The sequence below is a fragment of the Pygocentrus nattereri genome, chromosome 11 (genome assembly GCF_015220715.1).
Source record: "Pygocentrus nattereri isolate fPygNat1 chromosome 11, fPygNat1.pri, whole genome shotgun sequence".
Classification (NCBI taxonomy): Eukaryota; Metazoa; Chordata; class Actinopteri; order Characiformes; family Serrasalmidae; genus Pygocentrus; species Pygocentrus nattereri.
Window position 1 is genome coordinate 32802601 of NC_051221.1, and position 27983 is coordinate 32830583.

At 39.7% G+C, this 27983-nt stretch overlaps 1 protein-coding gene across 1 annotated transcript; it reads left to right on the forward strand.

The window, feature by feature from the left end:
* The first annotated feature begins 863 nt into the window (after nt 1-863).
* Nucleotides 864-27839, forward strand: myo5ab (myosin VAb). The gene is made up of 40 exons (XM_037542824.1): nt 864-1014; nt 2217-2327; nt 3481-3652; nt 4008-4152; nt 4681-4837; nt 5035-5178; nt 6089-6170; nt 6613-6720; nt 6891-6997; nt 7452-7717; nt 7819-7900; nt 8020-8160; nt 8356-8481; nt 8573-8656; nt 9452-9586; nt 9748-9845; nt 9943-10029; nt 11315-11423; nt 11542-11753; nt 11925-12081; nt 14157-14396; nt 14517-14711; nt 15537-15630; nt 16530-16678; nt 16800-16913; nt 17227-17364; nt 17740-17796; nt 18073-18297; nt 18676-18713; nt 18854-18934; nt 19566-19764; nt 19892-19985; nt 20098-20244; nt 20671-20825; nt 21232-21321; nt 23289-23439; nt 24042-24324; nt 24690-24864; nt 25827-25907; nt 26752-27839. Exons 1-40 carry the CDS (start codon nt 988-990, stop codon nt 26902-26904), a joined length of 5409 nt encoding a protein of 1802 aa, XP_037398721.1. The 5' UTR covers nt 864-987; the 3' UTR covers nt 26905-27839.
* Nucleotides 27840-27983: the final 144 nt, after the last annotated feature.

Genomic DNA, 27983 nt, shown 5'->3' on the forward strand with positions numbered 1-27983 from the left:
TGGGAGGGCCAGAGAGCAGTGGGCCTCATTCACTAATATCCTCCTAAGTTTTTCCTTGGATTTGTTCTTGAGAAAGGTCTTGAAAAGAACTGCATAAAATTTGTGATGTGTTCTTAAACCACAGAACTGTTCTGACCTTTGTTCTCTTGAATGTTCTTACCTAAGAACAAATCTCAAATAAGAAAACATTGGTGAATGTCAGAATATTTGTACAAATGTTTTTTTTTTTACAGTATTGTTGTAACATTAACATTATACTGTATTTTGTTACTAGAATACTTCAACACAATTTTAAAGGGGACAAAACAGAATTTTGATAAGTATATATTAGTGTACATGTCTATAGAAATGTGTGTGTGTATATATATATTTATATACACACATTTTTATATATATATATATATATACTTCAGTTCTGTTTCACAGCTAAGAAATGTCCTTTTGCCTCAGAGCAATGTAAATTTAATGTTGATTTTTAATCACAATCAATTTTTGTTAGTAGTCTTTTGTTATTGTCTCATGTGACCGAAACAGTACATTTAGTATGATACATTAAGGGATCAAAACTCGCTCTTTGGCTATATGGCGTGATTAATTTGGAAAAACAAATTGGTGTGCTCAGGCAAACCAGTGACGTACGTGTACAGGACATGCATAGTTTCAGATATGAACATTAATGAGCCAATAGAGCCTGAATTGCACTGAATCTCTGAGCGACTCCAACTTCACCAATCAGAGCTCTGGAGTAGAGAGTGAAGCTCCTTTCCGCCAGCAGGTGGCGCTCTTTCTCCTGGCGCCTTCAGACCGGCAGCGGTTTATCTCCTACTATCTAGCTATATACCCACAATGCCTTAGACTCAGGCAAGGAGGAATTATATCCTCTCTAAGGCTGAAGGCGTGTTGAAAGACTGCTGTCGGAACTCGGCTCTGCTGAAGTCTCTCGCCTCATGAAGCGGCTTCCCCTCCAATAGGTTTCAAAGAAGCGCGATGGCAGCGCCGGCGCTTTACTCGAAGGTAACGTTACTGCACTTATCCTCTTCCTCCTGTCACCATCTGTCCGTTAGAGAGACTCTTTACATTGCTGCTCACTGTATTTGACTCTGGTCTACTTGGTTGGCGCTACTTTAGACGTTTTTAATGTGGTTAAACTACTTCATAAGCCATTTTTTCAGTTGCGTGGTATTTTTGGTCCACTATTAAAGGCGGATGGATTACAACATACATCTATGACTAGTGTGTGATTAGCTTAATTGGTCCTAAACGCTGACTTTAGCAGTCATGTAAAGCTAGACGTTGCTGACTGTGTAGTGTGTGTGTGTGTTACTGCCAACGAGCAGTTTGGCTTGTGTGAAGTAACGTTAAGACTTCAGCACAGCAGCGAAGAGGACAGGCTAGCCCCCTGAAAGACAGCCCCGGAGTCTTAATGACCATTCAGTCTACCTTCACTCACTTCACTTAAGGAGCCTTTCGATGGAGTGGCTTATTAAATCTAAATGTTTTCAAACGATTCTCCTTATACTTTCATGTCTGTACACGTATACGCATTTAAAAAGGTGCTGCCAAGGGTTCTCTGGTCTGTGCCATAGAAAAAAACACCGTTGTGTTTGAAGAGATTTGTGAAGGTAAATAACCTCTTAAAGGGCTAATTAACCTTCACCTTGAGTAACTTGAAGGTTCTGTACCACTATAAGGGCTCTTTATGAAACCTTTACATCATGCGGAGGTTATTTATACTCTGAAAAGGTCTTTCACATCACAGTCTCTAAGCAGAGAACCATCTCTATAAAGTTCTTTAGGGAACCAGAAGTGGTTCTTTAATGGCATCCATCAAAGAACCCTTTCTAGAGAGTGTGCTTTTTACGTGTTTAGCTTTTGTTCTTCGGGTGACTGGACCTGGACTTCTTTACTGTATCTTGCACTTCTCCTGATCTTTAGCCTTTTAGTTTAGACCAAAAGTGTCACTAGAATAACATTTGAACTTCATTTACTGGTAGATGCTGGATGGCTAAGAAGTTCCACTGCAGTTCTGGTGGGAACTCGGTCCACTTTAAACTGATACTTGAGTTTACTTCACCTCTAGTTGTTTTTAATAGGTGCTTTAGTTCTTCTTCAGTCATTATTTGGATGGCTTCTCTGTCTTCCTTGTCATTCAGAACTATGTCTAAGATGTAAATGGGCATTTAATTAAAAGCCTCAAGAGTGTTTTCCTCCTGTAGTTTGCTCGAGTCTGGATTCCTGATGCTGTGGAGGTGTGGAGATCAGCAGAGCTGACCAAAGACTACAGCCCTGGTGATGCTGCTCTACAGCTACAGCTTGAAGATGGCTCAGTGAGTTGGAGAGAAGAAAGCTACATTTGTTCATCATTGTCTTTTTTTTAAAGCCAGTTGATATGCTGTTCTTGATGCACAGAGTAGTTGTCCTCTGTTGGCTGATATAGGACAAACTAATGAAACCTGATTCTACAACTCAATAGAGAGAGAACTATTGATGTTGGCTTTTCTTACTAATCATTAATTTATAAACTTTAATACTTATTTTTTTTATAATGAGCCAGTGTAACTAGTGTGACTGAGTGCTTGCTTTGCTCCCATTCCGGCCTACTCTTATGAGTGCAGGGAAAATATGATGGCACCAAATGAGTAATTTTATCCACGCTGAAAGGGAAGATGAAATGGGTGTCATGAGGTTTAAGGGTGGAAACGCTGATTTAGTCTGGAGTTTGCCCTTTTGACAAGAATGAGCAAGAATGAATTATGAAAGATGGCAGGAAGTCTGGGTGTGTGCATCCTCACAAATGGCACTGCACTCACGTGTTAATTTCAGACTGGCTTAGGAAACACTCATCACCAAATAGAGGTGATGTGTGTACTGCAATGAAGAAGTTGAGACTTGTTTTCCTGTCATGCCTGTAAAGTGCTGTAAATTTATCTGTAGTCTGCAAATGTGCTGCTGATAAGTAAACCGCTTTGCATGTTGTACCCAAAACTTAACTGCCCACTGAACTGCACCTGCAGATGAGATGCACTCTGCTGGAGCACAGTAGAGGTCACTCCATAAGTAATTTGAGTCAAGCCTATCAGAATTAAGTTGATGATCTATTATGGCCACATGATATGGTTAATGGTGAGTAACTCTGTTTCCAGAGCAGCACTCTGGATACCTAATGTTTTATAAATATTGTGTCTGGTTAATCTGAACATCAGGCTGTGAACCAGGAAAGCAGCAGTGCCAAAAAAGTACAATAAGCTGTACTTAAGTGCAGTGATTTTAATGCAGTGTAATGAGGCACTATAGGAAAAAATGCAGTTGATTTAAATCTCAAACTAATTGTGTGATTCATACAAAAAATGATAGTATTCTAGAAATACTGATGATGCCTGCAATGTAACAATGTTGTATCGCCCACCCTTAACCTACAGTAAATTCCCTTTCGAACAGCCTGCTTACCTATGGCTGTGATTCTTTTCTTTCTTTCCACAGGAGTTGGAGTATAAATTAAACCCCAAAGACAACACCCTACCCCCCCTCCGTAACCCAGACATCCTCGTGGGTGAGAATGACCTGACCGCGCTGAGCTACCTGCACGAGCCTGCTGTGCTACACAACCTGCGTGTCAGATTCATTGACTCAAAGCTTATCTACACCTACTGTGGTGAGGCATCTGCTGGGCTGTCTCCACATAGGCTTGAGCGGCATGGACTGTAGACTTTGGAGTTACATTATTACACACTGTAGCTGTGGATATCACACGATACAGCAGTCCTGTTAACTGTGAAGTTTAGTTTGCCTTCAGATAACTGAGTGTAGAGATCTTCAGTGGCAGTAGAGCAGTGTACTGAAAGTGACATCATAGTCAGTGTAGAGGAGGAATCTCTGGGTGGATCAGAAACTGAAACTGGAAATGGAAGACTAGCCAGCTGTGTCTGTGAACTTAAATCACATTACAGTCTTGTGTCACTGAAATTTCCCTTGAGGAAACCTGTTTTTTAAATGTCTTCTCTGATTAGGTATCATCTTGGTGGCCATTAATCCTTATGAGTCCTTGCCTATCTATGGAGAAGACATCATCAGTGCATACAGTGGACAGAATATGGGGGACATGGACCCTCATATTTTTGCTGTGGCTGAGGAAGCCTATAAACAGATGGCCAGGTTTGATATGTTTTAACTCTTTATGTTGTCTTCCTGTTAAGTTACAACATTTTGTGTGTTGTTTGGTTCCAGTTAGTCTTTTGCTGGCAGAAACATGTTTTACAGCATCTGGTTCCACATTATTAGCATCCAGTATCTGGAATCTTTTGCAAAACCCAGTCGCTGAGCCAATGAAAATATTCATCTTCATTAGGGTCTTTAATAACAAAAAACAAATGTTTAGTATAACAAATAATGTGGCTCACTGTTCTATCTGCAAAACCATTTGGCAAAATGTTTATATTTTGTACAGTAAAGTCTTTACATCTGCAAATCTGCCGTTATCTTTTCCTGTTTTGGAATATTCAGTTCACTTGTTTGGAGAATTGTTTTGTTGGTTATCAGTGTGGTATGCTACATTATCAGTGATTTTTCAGTGTGAAATGGTGGTAAAGTAGTTGTTCACCAATAAGGGGTGACCAGAGCCCTATATAACAAACTGAATAGAGCTGACTGTATTTGATGACTGTATTTCCTTTTTCTTGTAAGAGATGAGAGGAATCAGTCTATCATAGTAAGTGGAGAGTCAGGAGCAGGGAAGACTGTGTCTGCGAAATATGCTATGCGCTACTTTGCAACAGTCAGCGGCTCCTCCACGGAGGCCAGTGTTGAGGAAAGAATATTGGCTTCCAGTCCAATAATGGAGGTATGTTTTATATTAACCTGCTTATTTAAGCATTTAAAAAACAGAGTGATTACAGTGATGGCCTGCTGTCCTAGGCCTTTCCGGAGCTGTAGGAGATACAACTTTAGAAAATAATGGAAATTGTGAATGTATTGTGAATAACTTACTCTGAGTTTACACTGTTTTTGTGTAAATGTAACCAATGCCTTTATTTCTAGGCCATTGGAAATGCCAAGACAACCAGGAATGACAACAGCAGTCGCTTTGGGAAATACATAGAGATTGGATTCGATAGGAAGTATCACATCATCGGTGCTAACATGAGGACGTACCTGCTGGAGAAGTCCAGAGTGGTGTTTCAGGTCACTGCTTTAATTTACTGACTTTTCTTTCCTCCTTTTGGAGCTCTTCTCTCTCAAATTGTATGAGTTTTCTCTCAATCTCTGTGTTCTTCAGTCAGAGATCTCATTTGTGATACAGCCTCACACAGACACAAAAATAACTCAGCAAGGACTTTTTTCAGCTAGGAGCTTGTCATCATGTCTCATGCTGGACATCTTCAAGAAGAAGACACTTTTTTTAGGGATTCTCTCAGTTCTACTTTTAGTGCAATTATTGAAGAATCCTAATAAATCTAAAAAGAGCAAGTGTCTCTTTTACTATTAAAATTAGTTCTGTAAGCAATTAAGGAGAGCCCACATTTGGCCAATTCAAAAACTTTAGAGATTCCTTAACTGCATAACTTCATGTAATTTAACACCACAAATTCCATTTTGTTATGGATGTGTTGTGCAGTCTAAACAAAAAAAAATTGTTGACGGACTGGAAAAACAAGGTCACTAATAGTGGTTCTGTAATTAGGTCCTATATTACATATACATTTGTATTTCAGTAGACAATGTCTGTACTTAATGGATCCAAATGCGATGTTTTGGACAGTTTAGAGGACACCCGGCAACAATAACCCAAGTTGAATTTAGCATTTTAGAAGTTGAAATACATAATTTGTTGAGTGCTGGTTTTCTTCTTGTCTCCAGAAGCACCTATAAGATACTGATATAAACAATCACAATTACTAATAAGCACTGAGCTAGGCTTTGGAAAACTGGTTGAGATTCAAAGTAAGACTAGTTCTTATTTTTTACCTGTAAAAGCATGACTTCCCAGGCTCTCACATTTAAAGGAAATCCCTCAGCTATATTTTTAGAATGGCGGTTTGCTCTCCATCATATCACCTGCTCTTTAATAAAATGTTCTGTTTCCCATTTTCAGGCAAGTGAAGAGCGCAACTACCACATCTTTTACCAGCTCTGTGCCTCTACCCATTTACCTGAATTCAAAGCTCTGCAGTTAGGTATGGGGCTGTTCTGTCTGACCTACAGGAATGCATTGCCTTTGGCGACCAGAGAGATTTTTTTAGACCCCTCGTTGTAAGAAAGTTCTTGTGCGCTCATACACCAGGAATGCAATAAACTCAGGTGATACTTTGCTGGTGGTAGATCACTTGTAATATCTGTGGTAATAATCTTGGTTATTTGTAGTCCCCACTTTTCCTGACAGTAGTCAATTCTGCCATCACTTGTGTGAGTGATAAATATGGCTAAGAGTAGACCAACACTTTCATGTTTGGATTCTTTAGAGTGCTTTTCATCATGGGTGCCATGTTTACTTGTGCTCAGATCTGTTGCTGAGTTCAGAATCAGAAATACTGCTGGAGATATAGGCTTTCTAGACGGTTGTTTTGCCCAGTGCATTACTTTGCCACTTCTATCTGAATAACCAGACTCTCTCTGAAGGCAGCACGGATGAGTTTCACTACACTAACCAAGGCACAAGCCCTATCATAGATGAAGTGGATGACGCTCAGGAAATGCAAACCACCCGGAGGGCTTTCTCGCTTCTGGGTAAAAATACTCTCACTTTTTCTCTGTTATAGTAGAGCTAATTGCAGCTGATGTTTTTTGTAGTCTCACAGTACAATAACCTAGACTGATAGTTTCACTGCATTCATGTGAGGAAAATTTGTTTTTGAATTAATCTTTTTTTTTTTTTTTTTTTTTTTACTTCATTGCAGGAATTCATGAAATACAGCAGTTAGATTTGTTCCGAATATTAGCTGCAATTCTTCACCTTGGCAATGTGGAAGTGACTGGAAGAGGCTCAGGAAACTGCAGTGTTTCTGTGAGTTTGTGGCAGAGAATGCAGCTGCACCACTGAACATGCAGCAGGGACCTTTTCAGCACATCTTTCTTTGAGTTTATGATGTTGTACAGCAGTATTTTAAAGCAGCAGTTTTGCAAAATTTCAAATTAAGCCGAATGCCCTCAGCCAAGTTTGGTGTCTGAAGTTTACTCCATTAGTTTTGTATGCTTTGAGGCTAATGTAGCTAACAAGGAAGTAAAGTAAACAACACCACAAGTTAGCATTATGTAACCTGTATGCCGAAATCATCACTGACGTACCCTTCAGACCACAAACACTTGTTCATTAATCTCAAGTAGACTTGCATTTTTGGTTTTTAACACTGTTGTCAATATAAAATGATAAAATATCCATAAAAAGTTACATTGCAAAAGTAAAAATAGCTAATCTTGAGGCCTACTGTTTTATTTATTTTTCTCTGTATCCGTTTCAGACTGAAAACTGTCACCTGACTGTGTTCTGTGAACTGATGATGGTGTCTTGTGAGTCCATGGCCCACTGGTTGTGTCACAAAAAACTGAAAACAGCCACAGAAACCTTGAACAAACCTTTGGCTAAAACTGAGGCTGTGGATGGCCGTGATGCACTGGCAAAACACATCTATGCTAGACTGTTCAACTGGATAGTCAGCCAGATCAATAAGGCTCTGCGTTCGTCTAGTGTGCAGCATTCCTTCATTGGGGTGCTGGACATCTATGGGTATGTAAAAGAATTTCACATGCTTGCATCATTAAGTACAGTTTTATTTTGTAATTGTGAGCCATTTGTTGTGCTGATAAGTTCTAAATTTTATGGTCCAGATTTGAAACATTTGAAATCAACAGCTTTGAGCAGTTTTGCATTAACTATGCCAATGAGAAGCTCCAGCAGCAGTTTAACTTGGTAAGTGTGGCATGTGTTGTGTGTCCTTTCTTTGCTCCGCATGAATGAAAACGTTCACTGTTTCCAAAACACCTGAACGCTGTTTGTATCATTACTTAGCCAAAGCATTCTCTGTCCAGCACGTGTTCAAACTGGAACAAGAGGAGTACATGAAAGAGCAGATCCCTTGGACGTTGATTGATTTCTATGACAACCAGCCATGCATTAACCTGATTGAGGCCAAGATGGGGGTGTTGGATCTGCTTGATGAGGAGTGCATGGTAAGCACATTAATTCATGCATTAATTCATGCATTCATTCCCTGTTTAAATTATATTACATTGTTCACTAGTTCATTCTTGCATTAGATATTTTAATAAAATTAACAAGTTCTGCTAAATGAGTACATAAATGAGTGCTATGTTTTATCACTAGTGTGGTCATTTTCATTTCCTATCCTGCCACAATCCCTGCAGATGCCAAAAGGATCAGATGGCTCGTGGGCTCAGAAGCTTTATAACACCCACCTGAAAAAGAGTGCTCATTTTGACAAACCACGCATGTCTAACAAGGCCTTCATCATCCACCATTTTGCTGACAGGGTATGTAAATGTCTGCATAAACCAGATTAAAAATTATTGTTTACTGGCTTTTCTGTACTGTTTTTTTTTTCTGCCATTGATTCTGCTTCAGGTGGAGTATCAGTGTGAGGGGTTTCTGGAGAAAAACAAAGACACGGTGAATGAGGAACAGATAAATGTGCTGAAGTCGAGTAAGGTTTGTCCAGCCCAGTGTGGCACTCCTAGATTCTTTATGCAGTTCTGCTTAGAGGCTTTGCTGAGGTGAAGTTTGAGGAACATGCTGCAGCTTGTGGGGTTTTTTGCTGGTGTTAGCTGTTGGATTCCACTTTTTTGTTGGATGGATTCCTCCCTCCTGGAGTGCCTCCTCATTCCTAAACCATTGCCATCTGCTGTTCACAGTAAAAGTAAAATAAAAGTTATAACAAATAAATTAAGAATGTATTTGGCAAAATGGGTGCAATTATTGTTATTTCACTTTGTACCCCCCTTTGAGGGGGTTCTATATATTCTAATATAAATAGGGAAATAATCTTTTTAGAAACATTGTGTGTAATGAACTATATTACCCACAGTGGGTTTTGTAATGAGCCCAGGATATGTTTTAAAGGCCTATTGTCATGGAAAACCACATTTACCTTTTTAATAATAAATAATAAAAACCACATTTACCTTTTTAAATAATGGAGTTTGATGTAGTATGTAAAGTTTGTTAAAGGTTTAAAAGGTTCTGTAAGCTTCCCAGTTCATATGCTGTAGAAACAGTTCATTTTAAACTCATTGTTTTTGTGATGTCACATTTACATATATCCACTTGTTCAACCTACATCAGTTTATAAAAAAAGGATTAATTGCTATGTTTAAAGGAATTGACATTTAAGCTGCATTTAATTTTCTCATTGAACTAATGTTCCAGTGTTGGCATGTGGTGTGAGTTTATCTTTCAATCTGCTCATGTTTCATATGCCTCTGCCTTTACCTACCTCTATTGCAGTTTGCGTTTCTGCTAGAACTTTTCCAGGACGAGGAAAACGCTCCAGGTCCTACTGGCACAGTAGCATCTGGCCGCACAAAGATGCCACGAGTGGGCCAGTCCCTCAGAGACCACAAGAAGTCTGTTGGTTTACAGGTTTGTGGGATGATCTTGCACTGACTTTTCATTTTCTTCAATAACATTTCATTTCTGTGAGTCTGTTTTTAAAATATCTTGGCTTGATAATGTTGCTTTTAGTTTTCACTCTTTCACTATTTTAGTTGATACATTTTTCATCTCCTCCTTCTGCGTTTTAGTTCCGGAACTCTCTGAACTTGCTCATGGACACCCTGAATGCTACGACCCCTCATTATGTGCGCTGCATCAAACCCAATGATCACAAATCTCCTTTAATGTTAGAGCCCATTCATACTTTCATTTTTGATATGTTACTTCATAAAAAAGATTATTTTTTTCTTATTTATTACAGCATGTACACCTTCATTTTGCAGGATGGACCCCAGTAGAGCAGCACAGCAGCTGAGAGCGTGTGGAGTTCTGGAGACTGTCCGTATCTCAGCAGCAGGCTTTCCATCCAGGTTAATCTCTCTAAAACGGAAACACTTCACATTGGTTATTACTAAAGGCTTAAAGCAACAGTTATGTGAAAAAATGCACAGTTTCCTCCTTACCCCAGATGTACAGTATGTGGCTAACAAGTTCTGTGAAAAACAAAATTTAAATTTAATTTTGAGATCAGAAACAGTTTCCACAAGGGTTAGTAGTGTGTTTTATGGGATTTTTTTGACCATTCTTCCAGAAGCACATTTGTGATCTCAGACATTGATGTTGGACGAGAAGGCCTGGCTCGCAGTCTCCGCTCTAATTCATTCCAAAGGGCTTCTATCAGGTTGAGGTCAGGACTCTGTGCAGGCCAGTCAAGTTCTTCCACACCAAACTCGCTCATCCATGTCTTTATGGACCTTGCTTTGTGCGCTGGTGCGCAGTCATGTTGGAACAGGAAGGGGCCATCCCCAAACTGTTCCCACAAAGTTGGGAGCATGAAATTGTCCAAAATCTCTTGGTCTGCTGAAGCATTAAGAGTTCCTTTCACTGGAATTAAGAGTCCAACTCCTGAAAAACAACCCCACACCATAATACCCCCTCCAGCAAACTTTACACTTGGCACAATGCAGTCAGACAAGTACCGTTCTCCTGGCAACCGCCAAACCCAGACTTGTCCAGATGGAGAAGCGTGATTCTTCACTCCAGAGAACACGTCTCCACGGCTCTGCGTCCAGCTGCGGTGCTTTACACCACTGCATTCAACTCTTTGCATTACGCTTGGTGATGTAAGGCTTGGATGCAGCTGCTTGGCCATGGAAACCCATTCCATGAAGCTCTCTATGCTGTTCTTGAGCTGATCTGAAGACCACATGAAGGTCAGTTGGCTATGTAATATTTAGTAGCAAGGAAATTTCACGACTGGACTTCTTGCACAGGTGGCATCCTATCATGGTACCACGCTGGAATTCACTGAGCTCCTGAGAGCGACCTATTCTTTCACAAATGTTTGTAGAAGCAGTCTGCATGCCTATGTGCTTGGTTTTATATACCCGAGGCCATGGAAGTGATAATCACCTGAATTCAATGATTTGGATGGGTGAGTGAATACTTTTGGCAATATAGTGTAGCATAGTGTCAACTACATAAATCACACATCACACTTGCTTCAAGCTGTTTGAATTTAAGTAATCTCAAGTAGAGTTTTGTATGTGAATTTTGACATGCATGATGTAAGCCTGAACAAAATTCAGACTTTGAGATGGCTGCTACAACTGGTTTTAGTTATGTGACATGCGTTTTTGTTAATGGCTTTGTCAGGTGGACATATCAGGAGTTTTTCATCCGGTACAGAGTGCTGATGAAACAGAAAGATGTGCTCTCAGACAAGAAGCTGACATGCCAGAATGTTCTAGAACAGCTGATACAGGTAACATCAATCCTATAATTAAATAAATATTATAGGTTTTATTTTTCATTCTTATTTTCAAAATGCCATGTGTTGAATGGTCATGTCAAGATTTTATGGACAATATTTGGCTCTGCAGGACTCCGATAAGTATAAGTTTGGGAAGACAAAGATCTTCTTCAGGGCAGGACAAGTGGCATATTTAGAGAAACTGCGGGCTGACAAGCTTCGTGCAGCTTGCGTCCAGATCCAGAAGACCATTCGCTGCTGGCTCTCACGCAAGAAATATCTGCGTCTGCGCCGAGCAACAATCACCATCCAGAGATATGTGCGGGGACAGCAGGCTCGAACGTGAGTACAGGGAAACTGTTTTGCTTAGTTTAATGTGTTACTAGTTGTATCTGTATTACACCACAGGTTAAGGTTAGAAAAAATTATATAAATCTCCAACAGTTGAACAAGTTAGTATCAGTTTATTAACTGGTTGATCAGTAACAGTAACTTTCTGTTTGTTCTGGATAGATTGTGTAAGTCTTTACGGAGGACAAAGGCAGCTGTGGTCATTCAGAAGTACCAGCGTATGTGTGCAGCCAGGCGACTATACCAGCGGAAGCGAGCTGCAACAGTGCTTCTTCAGCGCCTGCTACGCGGCCACACTGCCAGACTTCGGTACAGACAGGTACAAAAGGTCACCTACATAATCAGCATGATAATGTGAGTGACTCTGACTCTGGAACTATTTCTTCAGTTTCCTGGATACAAATTTAGTTTAGTCTAGGTAACATCAATAGTAATTTACCATGTGAGGAGGTAAGCTTTTTATTCTACAGTTAAGCATACTGCCTGTTTTCATTTTTAGTTTTTGTGTTGAGAAAATCCCTCACCATTTCCTTTATGCTTTTACCTGAGTTTAAGAACTCAGTTCAGTTATTTAAATTGGCTTGACAGGTTACCTTAGCAATGCCCTAGCAACTCCTTAGCAGCTACTGGGAAAACCACAGCATGGCCTAGGTAAACTATAGTAACACCCAGGATACTAGGGGTGTGGGAAAAACTCTTCTTAGATGCATTGCAATGCAGACATGAATGATTCTGAATCGATTCATAAATGTCAAATTAATTTTCTAAATATTTAATTTATAATGTAATGTTGACGGAATGTAAAAGGCAGAACCTGGGTGAATGCAGCACCTGGACAGTCTCTGCCACCACATAACAAAAACACAAGTATGAGTGAGAAATCCCTCTGGCTCCCTCTGCATTAAAAACCAGGTTAGGTCAGGAGTCACAACCCAAATGTTAAGAAGAGCCATTTTGTCCTTTTAACAAAGTCAAACCACTTTTGGAGCCACAGCATGTAATGTCCGGTATGTCTGTGTGTGTTAATGTCCTAGTATAGGCTAAAAATATAAACGAGAGTGCAGACTTACTTTGCTCTGCTTTAAGCTTCAGCTCAGCTATAGTTTTTCTTCCATCTCCGCAAGAAAACCTTTCCTCAAAGGTAGAGCATCTTATTGTAAAATGTCTCTTAGCGTTCGACTGTTTTACAAGGCTGAAGTAGTTTCTCATTCTCCAGCTTCTCGTTTGAATTTTCCCATTCCACCTTAAATTCTGCCTGAGGCACCGAATGTAACTGCTGCACGTTTTAAGGTAGACCGGGAAAATTTGTAAGAGAAGCGTCTTCATCTTCGCAACTTTTTATAGAGAGACAGTCTCTTGTTGCAGGTTTAACGTACCAGGAAACCAACTGCTCTTATAAATGCGAATAAGTCCATTCGTCTCTAAATGTTCGTCTTTTTGTTTGCTACTGGCGAGGCAAGACTTCACTGCTATATGACCTGCAGTCTGCTTCTCAGTTGTTATGAATCAGGGCTTTGGCGCTATGCTGCACACTTTGGAGCAGAGATTCAGTGTCCAGTCTCAAATATTTTACTACCACTCTCTACAACAAGACCACAACGGAAGTTATAAAATCACTAAATTAAACAGGTATGACGGCTGTAACATGCAGCGTTGACATCCATTGCCACTGGATCTTATTTCACCCTAACAGCGCATTTTATTGTGGATGAGTGGCAGCAGCGTCTCAGTGAATGAGAGCCTTCTAGTTCACTTGCCACATTACTTCCATTGGATTTATTAATCAAAGATTTTAGATATTTAAAGGAAAGTATTTGTAATGATCCATAATGCATTTACATTATGAATCTTTACAAATACTTTCCTTTAAAACTACCACATCCTCAGGCATTAGAAAAAAAGAATCCTGTATAGAAAAAAAAGATCGACAATCATTTTATAATCGCATCGTAGCCCTCTGAATCAGAATCGAATCGTGGGGTGCCTAAAGATTCCCACACCTACAGGATACTATAGCAACAGTCTAGCAACACATTGGAGACCATCTGGGATTCCATAGCCATGGCCTGGCAAAGTCTTGCCATTATCAACAGCTGTCTGGGATGACGACTTTAGCAACCATTTAAGACACTATAACAACAGCCTAGCAATGCCTTTGTAACCACCTTGGATTCCATAGCAGTGGCCTGTACCTGAATATGCTGAGATATACAGAAAAGGTGTACTCTTTTAATGCTCCATGTTCTTCTCTGGTGACTGATATGGTCATCCAACTGGATTGGTATGAATTATCATTGACTCATGTATAATTGCTCCATAGTTGTAACTACTTCAGAATGTTAGAATTTAAAGCATTCTCCATAAACTTACTATGCTTATGTGTTTCCTGTCTAGCTGCGGTATGAGCAGAAGGTAGTGGTGGTGCAGCGCTGGGTTCGCAGCTGGCTGGCGCGGCTGAGGTACAGACGGACCCTGCAGGCTCTAGTGTATCTGCAGTGCTGTGCGCGCCGGATGCTGGCACGCCGAGAGCTCAAGAAACTCAAGATTGAAGCTCGGTCGGTTGAGCACTACAAGAAACTCAACGTTGGCATGGAGAACAAGATCATGCAGCTGCAGAGGAAAGTGGATGATCAGGTATATTTCATTGTTCGCTATTCAAAGTAATACCATGGTTTTAGAGATGATGTCAGTGAACATGACTCCCTGCTTAGCTGTAAACTTTCCTGAGTGTTTCACTTGTGATCCTATCACCAGCATAAGGAGAACAGGGAGCTGTTGGAGCGCTTGATTGTGGTTGAGAGTAGTAGCGTTTCTGAGTTGGAGAAATTGCACTCCCAGTTAGAGGCCCTACAGGGAGTGGAGGAGGACGCTCGACATCTTGGTGACCAGGTGTCCACCCTGGAAGAGGAGCTGGGATTGACCCGTGAAGAATTGGAGAGGAACAGAAAGGTAGGATGTTCATCGAAAAATGGAAGTCTATTTTGGCATTACTCCATTGTAGGTCTGGCAAACTTTACCATACAGTTAACTCTAAACATATTAAGACTATAAAAAGTTCAATATGGTATTTAAAAAATAGATTTAGAAACAGTCAGAATGTAAAACTGTGTTGCTGATATGACCTCTGCCTTTTTCCCCAGTGTATGTCATTTACTCTCTTTCAATGATTTAACCTAGGCATCTGGGGATCTTTTGAAAGATTAAAACTACTTACTGTTTGAGTAATTTGGGTAGGGAGCGGCAGGGCTTAAGCTGTGTACACACCTAAGCTTAATTGACTGGAAATTCTAAATTAAATTTTTAGGATTGTGATTGTTAGACTGCTGGAGAGCGTTTATTTATCAGAGTCAAACCAATCTGTGTGGTGTGTAATCAAATAGGCTTTACCTGAAATTCATATTCATTCAAATTCAAATTCATTGCATTGAACTTGAAAAATGTGTCATTGCACCCTTAAAACATTTTTATTCAAACAGTGTCCTTGCATCAGCACAAAACGTCAGCTTTTGTTAGCATCATCAATTCAGTGTCTATAGTAAATGCCAACCAAAATAACGTAGACAAGGTCAGACATTAAAGTTTTTCTGGTAATTAAAAAAAATCTTACACTCTTTCCTGAACTTCCTTTTTCAGTTTCCATGCTTTGTTGAGTATTTTGAAAATGTTTAGAAACTTGTCAAGGTCATTGAATTGGCTAAAAGATAGTCACAGCATGTAGTAACATGTATAGTAAACATAATAGTGACTAACAGTTTCTTCTCTGTGGTGTCGTAGATGGTTGAAGAGTTGAACGAGAAGAACAATCTTCTGAAGAGTGAGAAAGATGACCTGAACAATCTGATAAAGGAACAGGGTCAGCAGATTACTGGTAAGTCCATGTTTTTAACACTTGGATAAACATATGATCCCTAAAATGGAAATTTAGACAGCCAAGACATTCAAAAGAAAGGATAAACACAAGCTTACAAGAAGCACACTAGGTAAGTGAGCAGGCGTAGAAACAACATTTTTCTTGTGGAACTTCTGTTAGACCCGTTGTTGGGAAATGCACATTTTTGGTCTGAAGATGTTTCTGCTCTGCAGGTTGTTTTTGGACATGCTAATCTTGCTTCTAATAGAGAATGAATTTAAAAACGTGTTTGTTTGAAATGTAGTTTTTCTGGGAGTTTCTGGTCTTCGCAGGCAGAATATCTTTTGTGATTCAACGTAAAAGGTAATTACGCTATGCACTAGCGAAACTGCTTCAGCGTACAAGTTTTTTTGTGCTTGTTGTTGGCTTAATTATCTGACAGCAAGTGACTTCACTTCACATGAACATCCAAGAGAGGCTGAGTCCTTTATAAGTAAGGATGAATCAGGGCTCACGATTTTGCCAAAAACATGTCAGCAAAAAATACAGCAGTTTAAAAATAATGTTGTAGCCAGGGAATGCAAGGATTTGAGGTTTTAATCCTTTTGTGTGAATAATATCATCAAAAGATTCAGAGAATTCTGGAGAAATCTCTGTGCATAAAGGATAAATCTAAGTTGCATTGATGCAAAGTGAAAATGTTTTGTGGTTTGACAAAACAACCTTTCAGTTTGTTTATGATAAAAGAAAAAATTGATGTTTTCTCTGGTCAAAAAATTAAAAGGACCATCTAGATTGCTACCTGCATAAAGTTTCAAAGCCAGGGTCTGTCTGTCATGGTATGGGGGTTATATCTAAATGTCAAGTTACTTTAAAGGTGTCATTCTTTCCACTACTAAATATACACCTTTTCACAGATAAGCTGCAGAAAGCCCATCAGGAGCTCATTGAACATCTGCAGACAGATCTTAATGAAGAGCGCACTCGGTACCAGAAACTTCTGACTGAACATCTCAAACTGGAGGAGCTACATGCTGATCTGATATCAGAGAGGGAGGCTGCAGCAGTAAGGGCCATGCATTTATTGAGATTTACAAAGCACATAATGTTCTGGTATTTCTGTAGCCTTAATGCTGTTTAAAGAAGAGGGGGGAAAATTCCATTAACTCTGATCTTTTCTTTCCCAGCATATGTCCAAACCTGGTCACGTAAGGACAGACTCTGCTTACAGCAGCAATGAATCACAGTATACTCACTGCTCTGAGTTTACAGGGTCAGAAGTCAGCTTACAGGGTCAAGAGGTGAGTGACCATGTGCACGTATAGAGCAATGAACTACAGAACAATAAATTTTGTTTTCAAAAGTCATTAAGCTTTCATTAAGTGTTGTAAGGTAGTAGAAACAGGTGAGCATTGAGTGCTAGTATCTAAATCAGTGATCAGAACTTGAACAGAGTAGTCCTGTGTCTGGCAGCAGTTGCAGTCACACTACAGTGAAATCAGAGTGCAAAGGACAGAGACATCAACAAACATAAGAATGGAATAGTCCTTTTTCGAAAGATGCAAAGAACTCTTCTTCTGCTGTACTAGTCATTCTTGTTGCTGTGCTCCCCAGGAGGAGCTGCAGGGTGCTGTAGATGTTGGTCTCTTGTTGAAGCTGCAGAGGCGAGTGGCAGAGCTGGAGCAGGAAAAGCTGAACTTGCAGAGTGAATGGGATTCCAGAGAAGAGCAGCTCCAACAGGACCATGCGAAGGTACCTGCTCACTGAGGAGAATAGAATTCTTGACAATTAGAGCTCAGATACCCACTTCTGGAGTTCTGCAGGCTCATGAAGCATTATAGGAGAAGATCCAGAGCAATTATCTTTGCAAAAGGAGGCTGCACTAAGGTATTAAATGAAGGGGTGGCAGTAATTGTGACACTCACAGATTTGAGGAAAGAGGTTTTTCTTTTAATTACTGTTTTCAAAAAATTTAGATTTTTTTTATAGTTTGAATAAAAGATCAAAAGGATGAGCAATAAAGATTGTTTTTACAGCCCGTTGTGCACATTGATTACCAGGGGTGCCTGTATTTGAGGGCATTATATTACTCACACCATTACAACACATACTTTTTTTTGTTTTCAGGAACTGGAAGAGTGTCGGAGAACATTAATAGCTGAGAGAGACTATGAAGCACAGAAGGTAAGTCTATATCTAGGTGGTTTTATGGTACTTGCAAACCAAGTTTAAGACCTGTGTAGCCCATTGATTAGAGTAGCGCAGATCTATCAGTATTACATAATTTGGATGAGGCTTTTGACTATTTTAGCTGCCAGTTGGGACGCTGACCCATGAGCAGTCTGGATATAAATGACTCACTCAAATCAGAATAAAATCCTAATAAGGATGTAACCATACAGGCCAAAGTGTTTTGACTGCTGAAATAATATAAATTGTCTGGTGCTTCACTTCCACCAGCGGCAAGAGCTGGAGTCAGACAATAAGAGACTGAAGAAGGACCTGAATGACCTGCGAGTGTCTCTGAGTCTGGGGAAAGGCTCAGGGCGGGCGTCCCCTGGAGCCCCAGCCTATAATGTTCTTCTTGAGCAGCTAAGCTCCATCACTGAGGAACTGGAAGTGCGAAAGGAGGAGGTACTTCTTCTGCGCACTCAGCTGGTCAACCTGGAGGCTTTCAAATATAAGGTGAAAACAAATATAGACAGACTTGCACTCACTATATACATGCATACATTCTATTTGTATTATTTTGTTTATTGGGGTAAATTCTAATATACATTCACTTGACTAAGAAGTGAAACTATGCAGTGTGTTCTTTTTATGCAGAGGGCAAGTGTGAGAAAGCAATAGGACTAGCTGTTTATGTACAAAGGTGGTCTATAGGAGAGTCTTAATGATATCACACATAGCACAGGTTAGCAGTGCATATGCAATAATGCAAGACATCAGGAGATACAGAAGTTGGTGATATTTAATTACTACACTGCCCCATTACTTTTACACAAGCCCAGTATTTCTTCCACTTCCTTATTGACTCACATGCAGTACATTTTGCTGTTTCAGGAAGCAGCAAGTGAAGGCGACTCTGGTGACACCAGCAGGTACGTTCTCCACCACACACTCCTAACTAACCTGTTACCACATCCTCCGGTGTTCATGACAGACCACTGCTACAAATACACACAATAGTCCCAACAGCTGATTCCTTGTTTTATATGCCTGTGTATGTCTCTGTGCTCAGATCCCCCACTCTGGATCTACATGAACTGAATGAGGATGGAGAGCTGTATATGGTATATGAGGGCTTGAAAGAAACTAATAGGTAGGCTGAAAGGAATCAACACTCATATGCACGCATGCAAACACACACACACACACACACACACACACACACACACACACACACACACACACACACACACACACACACACATACATACATGTACCATATAGCTGCTCATTGTTTACTGTAGCCCATGTGTGCTGGGCTCTACCCAGATATTATTTAAGTGGTGGACCAGTGACAGTACAACAGGGACACCAGTAGGCTAGTGTTAAGGCCAAAGCACATCAACCAGACAAATGGCAACAAGCAGAAACATTTAGTTGGTGTATGATTTGATTGTTGTGGGAATCTAAAATGTCTCTCCTCAGTGACTCTAGTTCATGTGGTTTATCAATTCAAGACAACTGAAAATAGTAGAACGTTGGTTGACCTTGTTTTGTCTGGGTAGAATGTCTCTCTCTCTCCTCTAATCAATCTGCATGATGCTTACTAATGTGAGTGTGTTTTAGCTGATGTAACAGAATTGTCTTTTTTTTTTTTCTTAGCAAATAAACACTTACTGCCTAATTAAATAGCTTTTTAAATCTTTTAAAATGTTTTCTCAGGCCTTTTGTCACAGCACTGTGCAGTAGTCTCTACCTACTTCACTTGGTACATCTTTTTGTAGGTTGCTGGAGTCTCAGTTGCAGACTGAGAGACAGGATCATGCTGAGGAGCTTCAAGCTCTGAGAGCACAGCTGCAAGCGCTGAGGGAGGAGAGAGACCAGCAGCAGGAGCTTCTCACAAACACACTGAAGCTGCCTCAGGATGGCCGCGTGCACACTGCCCTTCAACATGAGATCAGCCGCCTCACCCGCCATAATGTGGTCCGTGCAGAGTTTCTCACAGCTTTAGTGATTAGTTCATTCAGCAGCATGTTGATTTGGCTTAAATCATACTCCCTTGATTATGGTCTTGAAGAATGAATGGTAAAAAGAAGTTTGATAATCATAGGATCTAATGGAGCAGATGGACAAACAGGACAAGACTATTCGCAAACTAAAAAAACAACTGAAGATGTACATGAAGAAGGTCGAGGAGTCAGACCGTGAGTTCTTTTCAGTAAATCATAACGTTCAGTAAATCATAACCTTAAAAATTGCTTTAAAATTCCTTTTAACATATGCTAAAATAATGTGGTACGCTTTTAATATATGCAGAAATCCAGATAGATCAGCCCATTCTAGACAACAAGGCAAGTGAAGCACTGTCGTCAGTCAGCATTATCCGCAAAGAGCGACACTGCCAGGGCATGCTTGAGTGTAGGAAGGAGGACGAGAGCAAGCTGCTCAGGGCCCTCATAACAGGTAAAGTTCTTTGCACAGGAAGTGGGATTTTGATTTAAAGTGTCCGACTTGTACTTTTTGCTGCTGTTTTACTATCTATCTATCTATCTATCTATCTATCTATCTATCTATCTATCTATCTATCTATCTATCTATCTATCTATCTATCTATCTATCTATCTATCTATCTATCTATCTATCTATCTATCTATCTATCTATCTATCTATCTAAAGCATTTTAGCTCCACTTGTGACCTTAGCATTTCACATTTTAAAAATGGCTAATTTTTTGAACTTCTGTACGAAAGAAGATTTAAACAATTTGAATAACAGATATCCTACAGGCTTCCCCCAAGTTTGTGAGGTGGTTTTACAGTCTGTTCCCATAGCATATTCCAAGAAGAGTAGGCTGAAGTTTTTATCTGACTGTACTGTGTTGTGGGACAGATCTGAAGCCCAGAGGGGTTGCTGTGAGCCTGATCCCAGGCCTGCCAGCCTACATCCTCTTTATGTGTCTGCGCCACGCTGACTACACCAACAATGACCAGCAAGTCTGCACGCTGCTTAACTCTTCCATCAACAGCATCAAGAATGTGCTGAAGGTGAGAGAGCACCTTCATACCTAAATAGAAATAAAAAGTCTATTTATAGTTATAGACTGTTGTAAAGACTGAGCAATTCTGATATTACAGGCATCTTTCTAACACCATAAGTTACACTATGGGCAATTTATTATTGTGATCTCTATGTAGTTATTTGTTCAGTGGACCAGAAGACAGTTTCCCTAGCAAGATTATTTGGAGTGGAGCTCGTTAGTAAAATGTTTGGCATTGTTCTGAGTAGAAACTAGTATTAGCAGAGGACTGGGGGTTATGAAATGATATTTTGTTGTAGCTTAGTTACTACAACGATAAGTCATTGTTTAGATTTTCACAGTTGTGATGAAGGATAACGAACGAATTACAGTGTTTTTTTTTTTTTTTTTTTTTTTGGAACTTGTATTCACAGAAAAAGGGGGATGACTTTGAAACAGCTTCATTTTGGCTGGCCAACACCTGCCGCCTCCTGCATTGCCTGAAACAGTACAGTGGAGAAGAGGTAGGGTGTATGTTTGTGTGTCTAATAAATACAGAAAACAGTGATGTAATAAAATTTATTTGACCTGTATTAAATAGAAACCAGTACAAAAGGCAGTATTTCATTTTACCAAATGTATTGTTTTTTTTTTCCACTGACTTTTTTTTCAAGTTACTCAAGCCATAGACTCTAATGCTCCCCATACTCTGACACACCCTGGCTTTTGAACTTTGTGCCTGGTAACAGTCTGGGTTGTCTTTTTTTTTTTTTTGTTTTTTTTTTTCTTTTTTTTTTTTTTTTTTTTTTTGTTTTTTTTTTTTCTTTGGCCTGCAGAACACAATCTAAAGTATTGACTTCTTGATGTCTGTGGCATTTGTAGACGTTGTGGACATTGTTGACATATGGCTTCTGCTTTGCACGATAAAGTCTTACCTTTGCGGATGCACTAATGAACGTGTTGATTGACAGTAATTTGTCAAATAATTCCCGAGCCCATAAGGTGATACATTACATTGCCAAAAATATTCACTCACCCATCCAAATCATTGAATTCAGGTGTTCTTATCATTTCCATGGCCATAGGTGTATAAACCCAAGGACTTAGGCATGCAGACTGCTTCTACAAACATTTGTGAAAGAATGGGTCACTCTCAGGAGCTCAGAGAATTCCAGAATGGTCATAGGATGCCGCATGTGCAACAAGTCCAGTCGTGAAATTTCCTCACTACTAAATATTCCACAGTCAACTGTCAGTGGTATTATAACAAAGTGGAAGCGATTGGGAATGACAGCAACTCGGGAACAACAGCAATTCAGCCATGAAGTGGTAGGCCACATAAAATGAGTGGGGTAAGCGGATGCTGAGGAGCATAGTGCGCAGAGGTCTGCAACTTTCTGCAGAGTCAATCACTACAGAACTTCAAACTTCATGTGGCCTACAGATCAGCTCAAGAACAGCATAGAGAGCTTCATGAAATGGGTTTCCATAACTGAGCAGCTGCATCCAAGCCTTACATCACCAAGCGCAGTGCAAAGAGTTGAATGCAGTGGTGTAAAGCTGTGCTCTAGAGCAGTGGAGACGTGTTCTCTGGAGTGAAGAATCACGGTTCTCCGTCTGGCAATCTGATGGACGAGTCTGGGTTTGACAGTTGCCAGGAGGATTAGGTGTGGGTTTGTTTTTCAGGACTTGGGCTCGGCCCCTTAATTCCAGTGAAACCCACTCTTAATGCTTCAGCAGACCAAGGGATTTTGGACAATTTCATGCTCTCAACTTTATTGGAACAGTTTGGGGACGGCCTCTTCCTGTTCCAACATGACTGCGCACCAGTACACAAAGCAAAGTCCATAAAGACATGGATGAGCAAATTTGGTGTGGAAGAACTTGATTGGCCACAGAGTCCTGACCTCAGCCCGATAGAACACCTTTGGGATGAATTAGAGCAGAGACTGCGAGCCAGGCCTTCTCGTCCAACATCAGTGTCTGACCTCACAAATGTGCTTCTGGAAGAATGGCCATGAATTCCCATAAACACAATCCTAACCCTTGTGGAAAGCCTTCCCAGAAGAGTTGAAGCTGTTGTAGCTACAAAGGATGGGCCAACATCATATTAAACCCTATGGATTAAGAATGGGGTGGCACCCAAGTTCATATGTGTGTGAAGACAGACGAGCAAATACTTTTGGCAATATAGTGCATAATCTCAGAAGCGTGACTGTGACTGTTTAATCCAGTACCTGTTTGAGCACTGGATTAAAGCATTCAGTATGGTATTCAGAATTTTTACAGGCAGTAATTTTCTGTGTTTTTGGGATTGCCCATTACACATTTAAAAATTACAGAAATGTCTTCTCCCTATAATTTTTGGTCAAAGTGGATTTACAAGTCACTGCTGTATTTTTTTGCATTTCACATACCATCTCAACATTTGTTAGAAGTGATATTTGTATATTCAACCCATAACATTCAACCTCTATTTGAATTTTCGTAGGCCTTCACTAAGCACAATACTCCTCAGCAGAATGAGCAGTGCCTGTTAAATTTTGACCTGGCTGAGTACAGGCAGGTTCTGAGTGACTTGATCATCCAGATCTACCAACAGCTCATCAAGTGCATGGAAAGCATCCTTCAGCCTATGATTGGTAAGGGCGTGATACCACTACCACAGAACTATTTAATAGCTGTTTTCTTGATTTTTTTTTTTTTTTTTTTTTTTTTTTTTTTTTTCCTTCCATTCTTTTCATTTTTTGCAAGACCACTTGGCAGGATGGTCTAAAAGACAATTTTGCTCACTGACTGACTGATGAACTTTGTTGAAATGTACATGTGCGAGGAGTGTCCGGCTAAAAAATCTAGACACTAAAATGGCTAATTTTAGATCATGTTTGAGAGCTGGCGGGAGGGGATATTGCTGCACCAAGCACTTAAATTGGCTTTACTGTAAAAATGCACATGCTGCTGCAGGCTTTATAATACTGAACCCACAAGTGAGAGGTGTGGGGGTTTCAGGGGTGTCATGTACTGACCGAGTCCTCTGGTGGCTACACCCTTGGCGTTATTCAAAAGTTGCAGAGGACAGAGTGTGTGCCTTGGCAGTCTTGCAAAACGAGGCTTGTGTAGTCTTGTTTACGGTCTTTAGAATTGTAAACTTCTTGCTTCTCTATTTTTTTTTTTTTTTTTCTTTCAACATTTTTGTGTTCAATCAAGCTTTCTTGCTTATGAATTTCTCCTTTTTTGGCCCCAGTGGCAGGCATGTTGGAGCAGGAGACCATCCCAGTAGTGTTGGGGCTGAAGCCCACAGGATTGAGGAAACGTACCTCCAGTTTTCCTGAGGAAAGCTCCTACACTCTGGACTCTATTCTGAAACAACTTGAATCATTCCATTCCACTTTGCTGCAGCACGGCAATGACACTGACCTCGTCAAACAGGTGGTCAAGCAGCAGTTTTATTTCATCTGTGCTGTCACACTTAACAGTCTGCTTCTTCGCAAGGACATGTGCTCCTGGAGCAAAGGGCTGCAGATCAGGTATGTACCACTGGGGGGCACCACAGGGACATTTCATTTGTAGAGTCCATCTCGACCAAGTTTCCCCAAAACATCTTGGTGTTTCATCTGAATGTCAGATCATCTTAAATGGTAGAGAGATTATTCGGGGAGAAGCTCGCTCTGCCATTTAAAATCACCTTTGTGCTGAGATACTTTGTGGAAAACCGGTTCTATTTGAGTATATATGTGATTTGCTTTGTCTTTTTTTTGTGAGTTTTTTGCCAGTTTTGTGCATAATAAGAGTCTTTACTTCTACTCCAAACTGGGAACAAGGCTTTGTATACATTTCATGTTAACGCTGGTGTTCGAAAAACAAAGAGATGGTTTAACGCTTGTGTGTGCAGGTATAATGTGAGTCAGCTGGAGGAGTGGCTGATGGATAAGGGAATTCAGGTCGGTGGAGTGCGGGAGATGCTCGAGCCACTCATTCAGGCTACTAAATTGCTGCAGGTCAATAAAAAGACTGAGGAAGATGCAAAAGCCATTGCTACAATGTGCACTGCTCTTACTGCTACACAGGTAATGGGCAGTGTAATAGGTTGATTCTTTTGCTTTGCGTGAAGTGTGTGTGTGTGTGTGTGTGTGTGTGTGTGTGTGTGTGTGTGTATATGTGTGTGTGTATATATATATATATATATATATACACAGAAGTTGAGCTCTAAAATATAAGAAATGTATTTTTAATGTCAAGTACAGCAAAACTACATTAGGTTTTAAGTTTAGAGATTTGAAAGGGATAGTTTAGCAAAAAGTAAAAATACACAATTTTCCACTTAACTCAGTTGAAGTTGATAAGCTGAGTTTGATGTCTAAATTTTGCTGCTAGATGTCAGTAGTCACCCAAATACTTTCTGTAATTGCGTCTTCAAAACTTCTCTTAACATGATCAAACCATATCCGGACCCATATCCAGGTCAGTATTACTTAATGTGAGCTATAAAAATGAACAAAGCTTCACTGTGTAGCTGTATGCTACAGTTAGGCATGTCACACAGGCATATGGATGCTACAGATTTTGTCTGAAATTTCTGTTGCTTCTTTTTATAAATAATTGTGAATTGTATTTTTTAACTGAAGAAGTTTTATAAATAGGAATAATGGAAATCGAGAATATAATCTAGAGCCTGTTTTCCCATCTGACAAACATGAACGTTAAGACACCTGTTATCTAAAATGGCTTCCCTGAATTTTTGCTCATTTTTGTAGTTTTGTAGCCATGCTTTACCTCAGACTACATCATGAAGTCTTTGCAACCCTAATGAAGATCTGGATATGGGAAGAGAAGTTTTGGGGATGAATTCATGGAAAAGATTTGAAGTCTGGTGCTCATGTGTTTTTTTTTTTTTTTTTTTTTTTTTTTTTTTTTGTTTTTTTTTTTTTTTTTTCCCTCCGAACCAGTCCTTTAATAAATGATTTAAGAATAAAGCGTAAAACTTAGTGTCTTAGATTTTATATGCTATTCTTTCTTTTGTCTCCAACAGATTGTGAAGATACTCAACCTTTACACACCAGTTAATGAGTTTGAGGAGAGAGTGTCTGTCTCATGCATGAAATCCGTACAGGTGAGATGTTTGTGTCTGTATATGTCTGTGCATGTGTGCATTAGGCCTGGCCAATATCACAAAAGTGGTAAAGTTAAAATATCTTGATTATTGATTACATTTGCAAAAATATGTGTGGTTTGTGGTAGTTTTGACCTACTTTGTATTTCATTTAGTTTTTTTTTTTTTTTTTTAATTTAAGTATTAACAGTTTTAATTCTTTATCTGTCAATATAATAAGCGTTACTGCAGATGTGTGCATTCATGAGCTTCTTTTGCTGCAGATTTCAGGTGACTTGCATGCTAACAGTGCTCCCTGCTGTAGAAACTTTAGACTGCAAGTGCTTTCCAAAGCCACATCCATGTACTTTCCACATAAAAACAAGGCATTTTCCATCATTATAGCAGTGTTTTCTTAATTTCATAACCACCAGGACACTTAACCCATAAAGAAAATACTCCCCACCAGCCATAGACGAGGATCAGAGGTTACAGTTAACTTGGGTGCTCTTCACTAACATGTAGTCCTAATAGGTCGTTTTTTACTGCAGCAAGACACCTAGAAGTGAGCTGAAGTTCCAAAGCACGTCAGCATTTATTTTCAGTTCCATTCACGTGAAGTAAACGAAGGGGAATCTGCGGTAAAGCTAGCATCATGTGTAGCAGAGAGAAATAACACAGGCGGTTTCTAAACAAACCTGTCTCTCTTGTGCGAGAGCCCACACAAGAACCCCAGGGTCCCAATGTATTTTAAGCTGTTTAATGGTATATTAGTCCTCTTTGATTCTCTCACAGTTCTTTGTCAAAACAAATCTCCGTTGCGTCAATTGTCCGTCAAATTTCCCTCTGTGTTTGCTCTCTACAGGCCTTGTTAAAGGACCGGCAGGAATCTCCCCAGTTGCTGATGGACAGTAAAACAGTTTTCCCCATCACATTCCCCTTTAACCCTTCTCATGTGGCCCTGGAGAACATTCAGATACCTGCCAGCCTCAACATCAACTTCCTCACACGCCTCTAAACTGCCTCCAAAGGCATGTCATCATTGGATTTTCTTGAAGCCGAATGAAATCTTCCATGGCACCAAAGTTAAAAAATGGAGGCTTTAGCTCTCAGTTTAAGTTCCAAGTAAGTTTAAAGTACCAGATTACAAGCAAACTGACCAAAGTCACTTTTATTTGTCTCCATTCCTCTATTGAATCTGTTCTGACCTGCTGCTCAACAGTTGACAGCGTCTGCTCTTGAAAACAAGACTATGTGAAAACGATAGTTCTGAACATGGTAACTTTACCATGGCGGTTAAGTCTCTCACCATATTCACGTGTATTCACCTTTTATTACTAAGCACTTAGTATTATAGAATTTCACAGAGGAGACTTTAACATTTTTAAATGCACTTCACAAGTTTGTAGAGGACATCTCTGGGTTTAGTTACTAAGAAATGAGCATGTTGCCTTAATGATAACAGATGTTGTTTGGTCAACAGATGGTGCTGATGAGTATTTGGTACATTAATCTGTTCCTGTGTTGAAAACGTTATTTTTGTACAACACTGACTTGAATTGATGTCGGTGTTGTTCAGTTTGCCTTTTAGTAAATGTAAACTTCCTAAGTTGGGACAGTGTTATTTGGAACATGTCATTATGCACTTAGCCTCTGCTTTTTCTTAGTTTATCTTTAGTTTTAATATAATTTCATTTCTGTTGTAAGCCTTTGTGGCCAAAACCCAAAACATATGACACTGGTGTCTGTCCATGAAGCTAAGTAATTAGCAGTGTAAGGAATGGAATGGCTTCGACCAGCCCCCAATTGATTTAGATATTTATTTTATTAAGTTATTAAGGATTGTTTATTAAACAATAATAAAGCAAAGGATTTTGTATCGATCTCTGGAATGTTCATATATATGTACATATGTGTGAGTAGGAATGTTCAGAAAATGTTTTTTAATGTTATTTAAAGTAAAACATAATTGTTTAAAAATAAAAGTGAAAAATGAAAGCCTTTATTTTTCCCCATTCTGTCATTATTAATGTTTGTGATATTTTTACAGTAGATCATAAGAACCGTATAAGAGCATGTGGAGTGTAAACTGTAAAG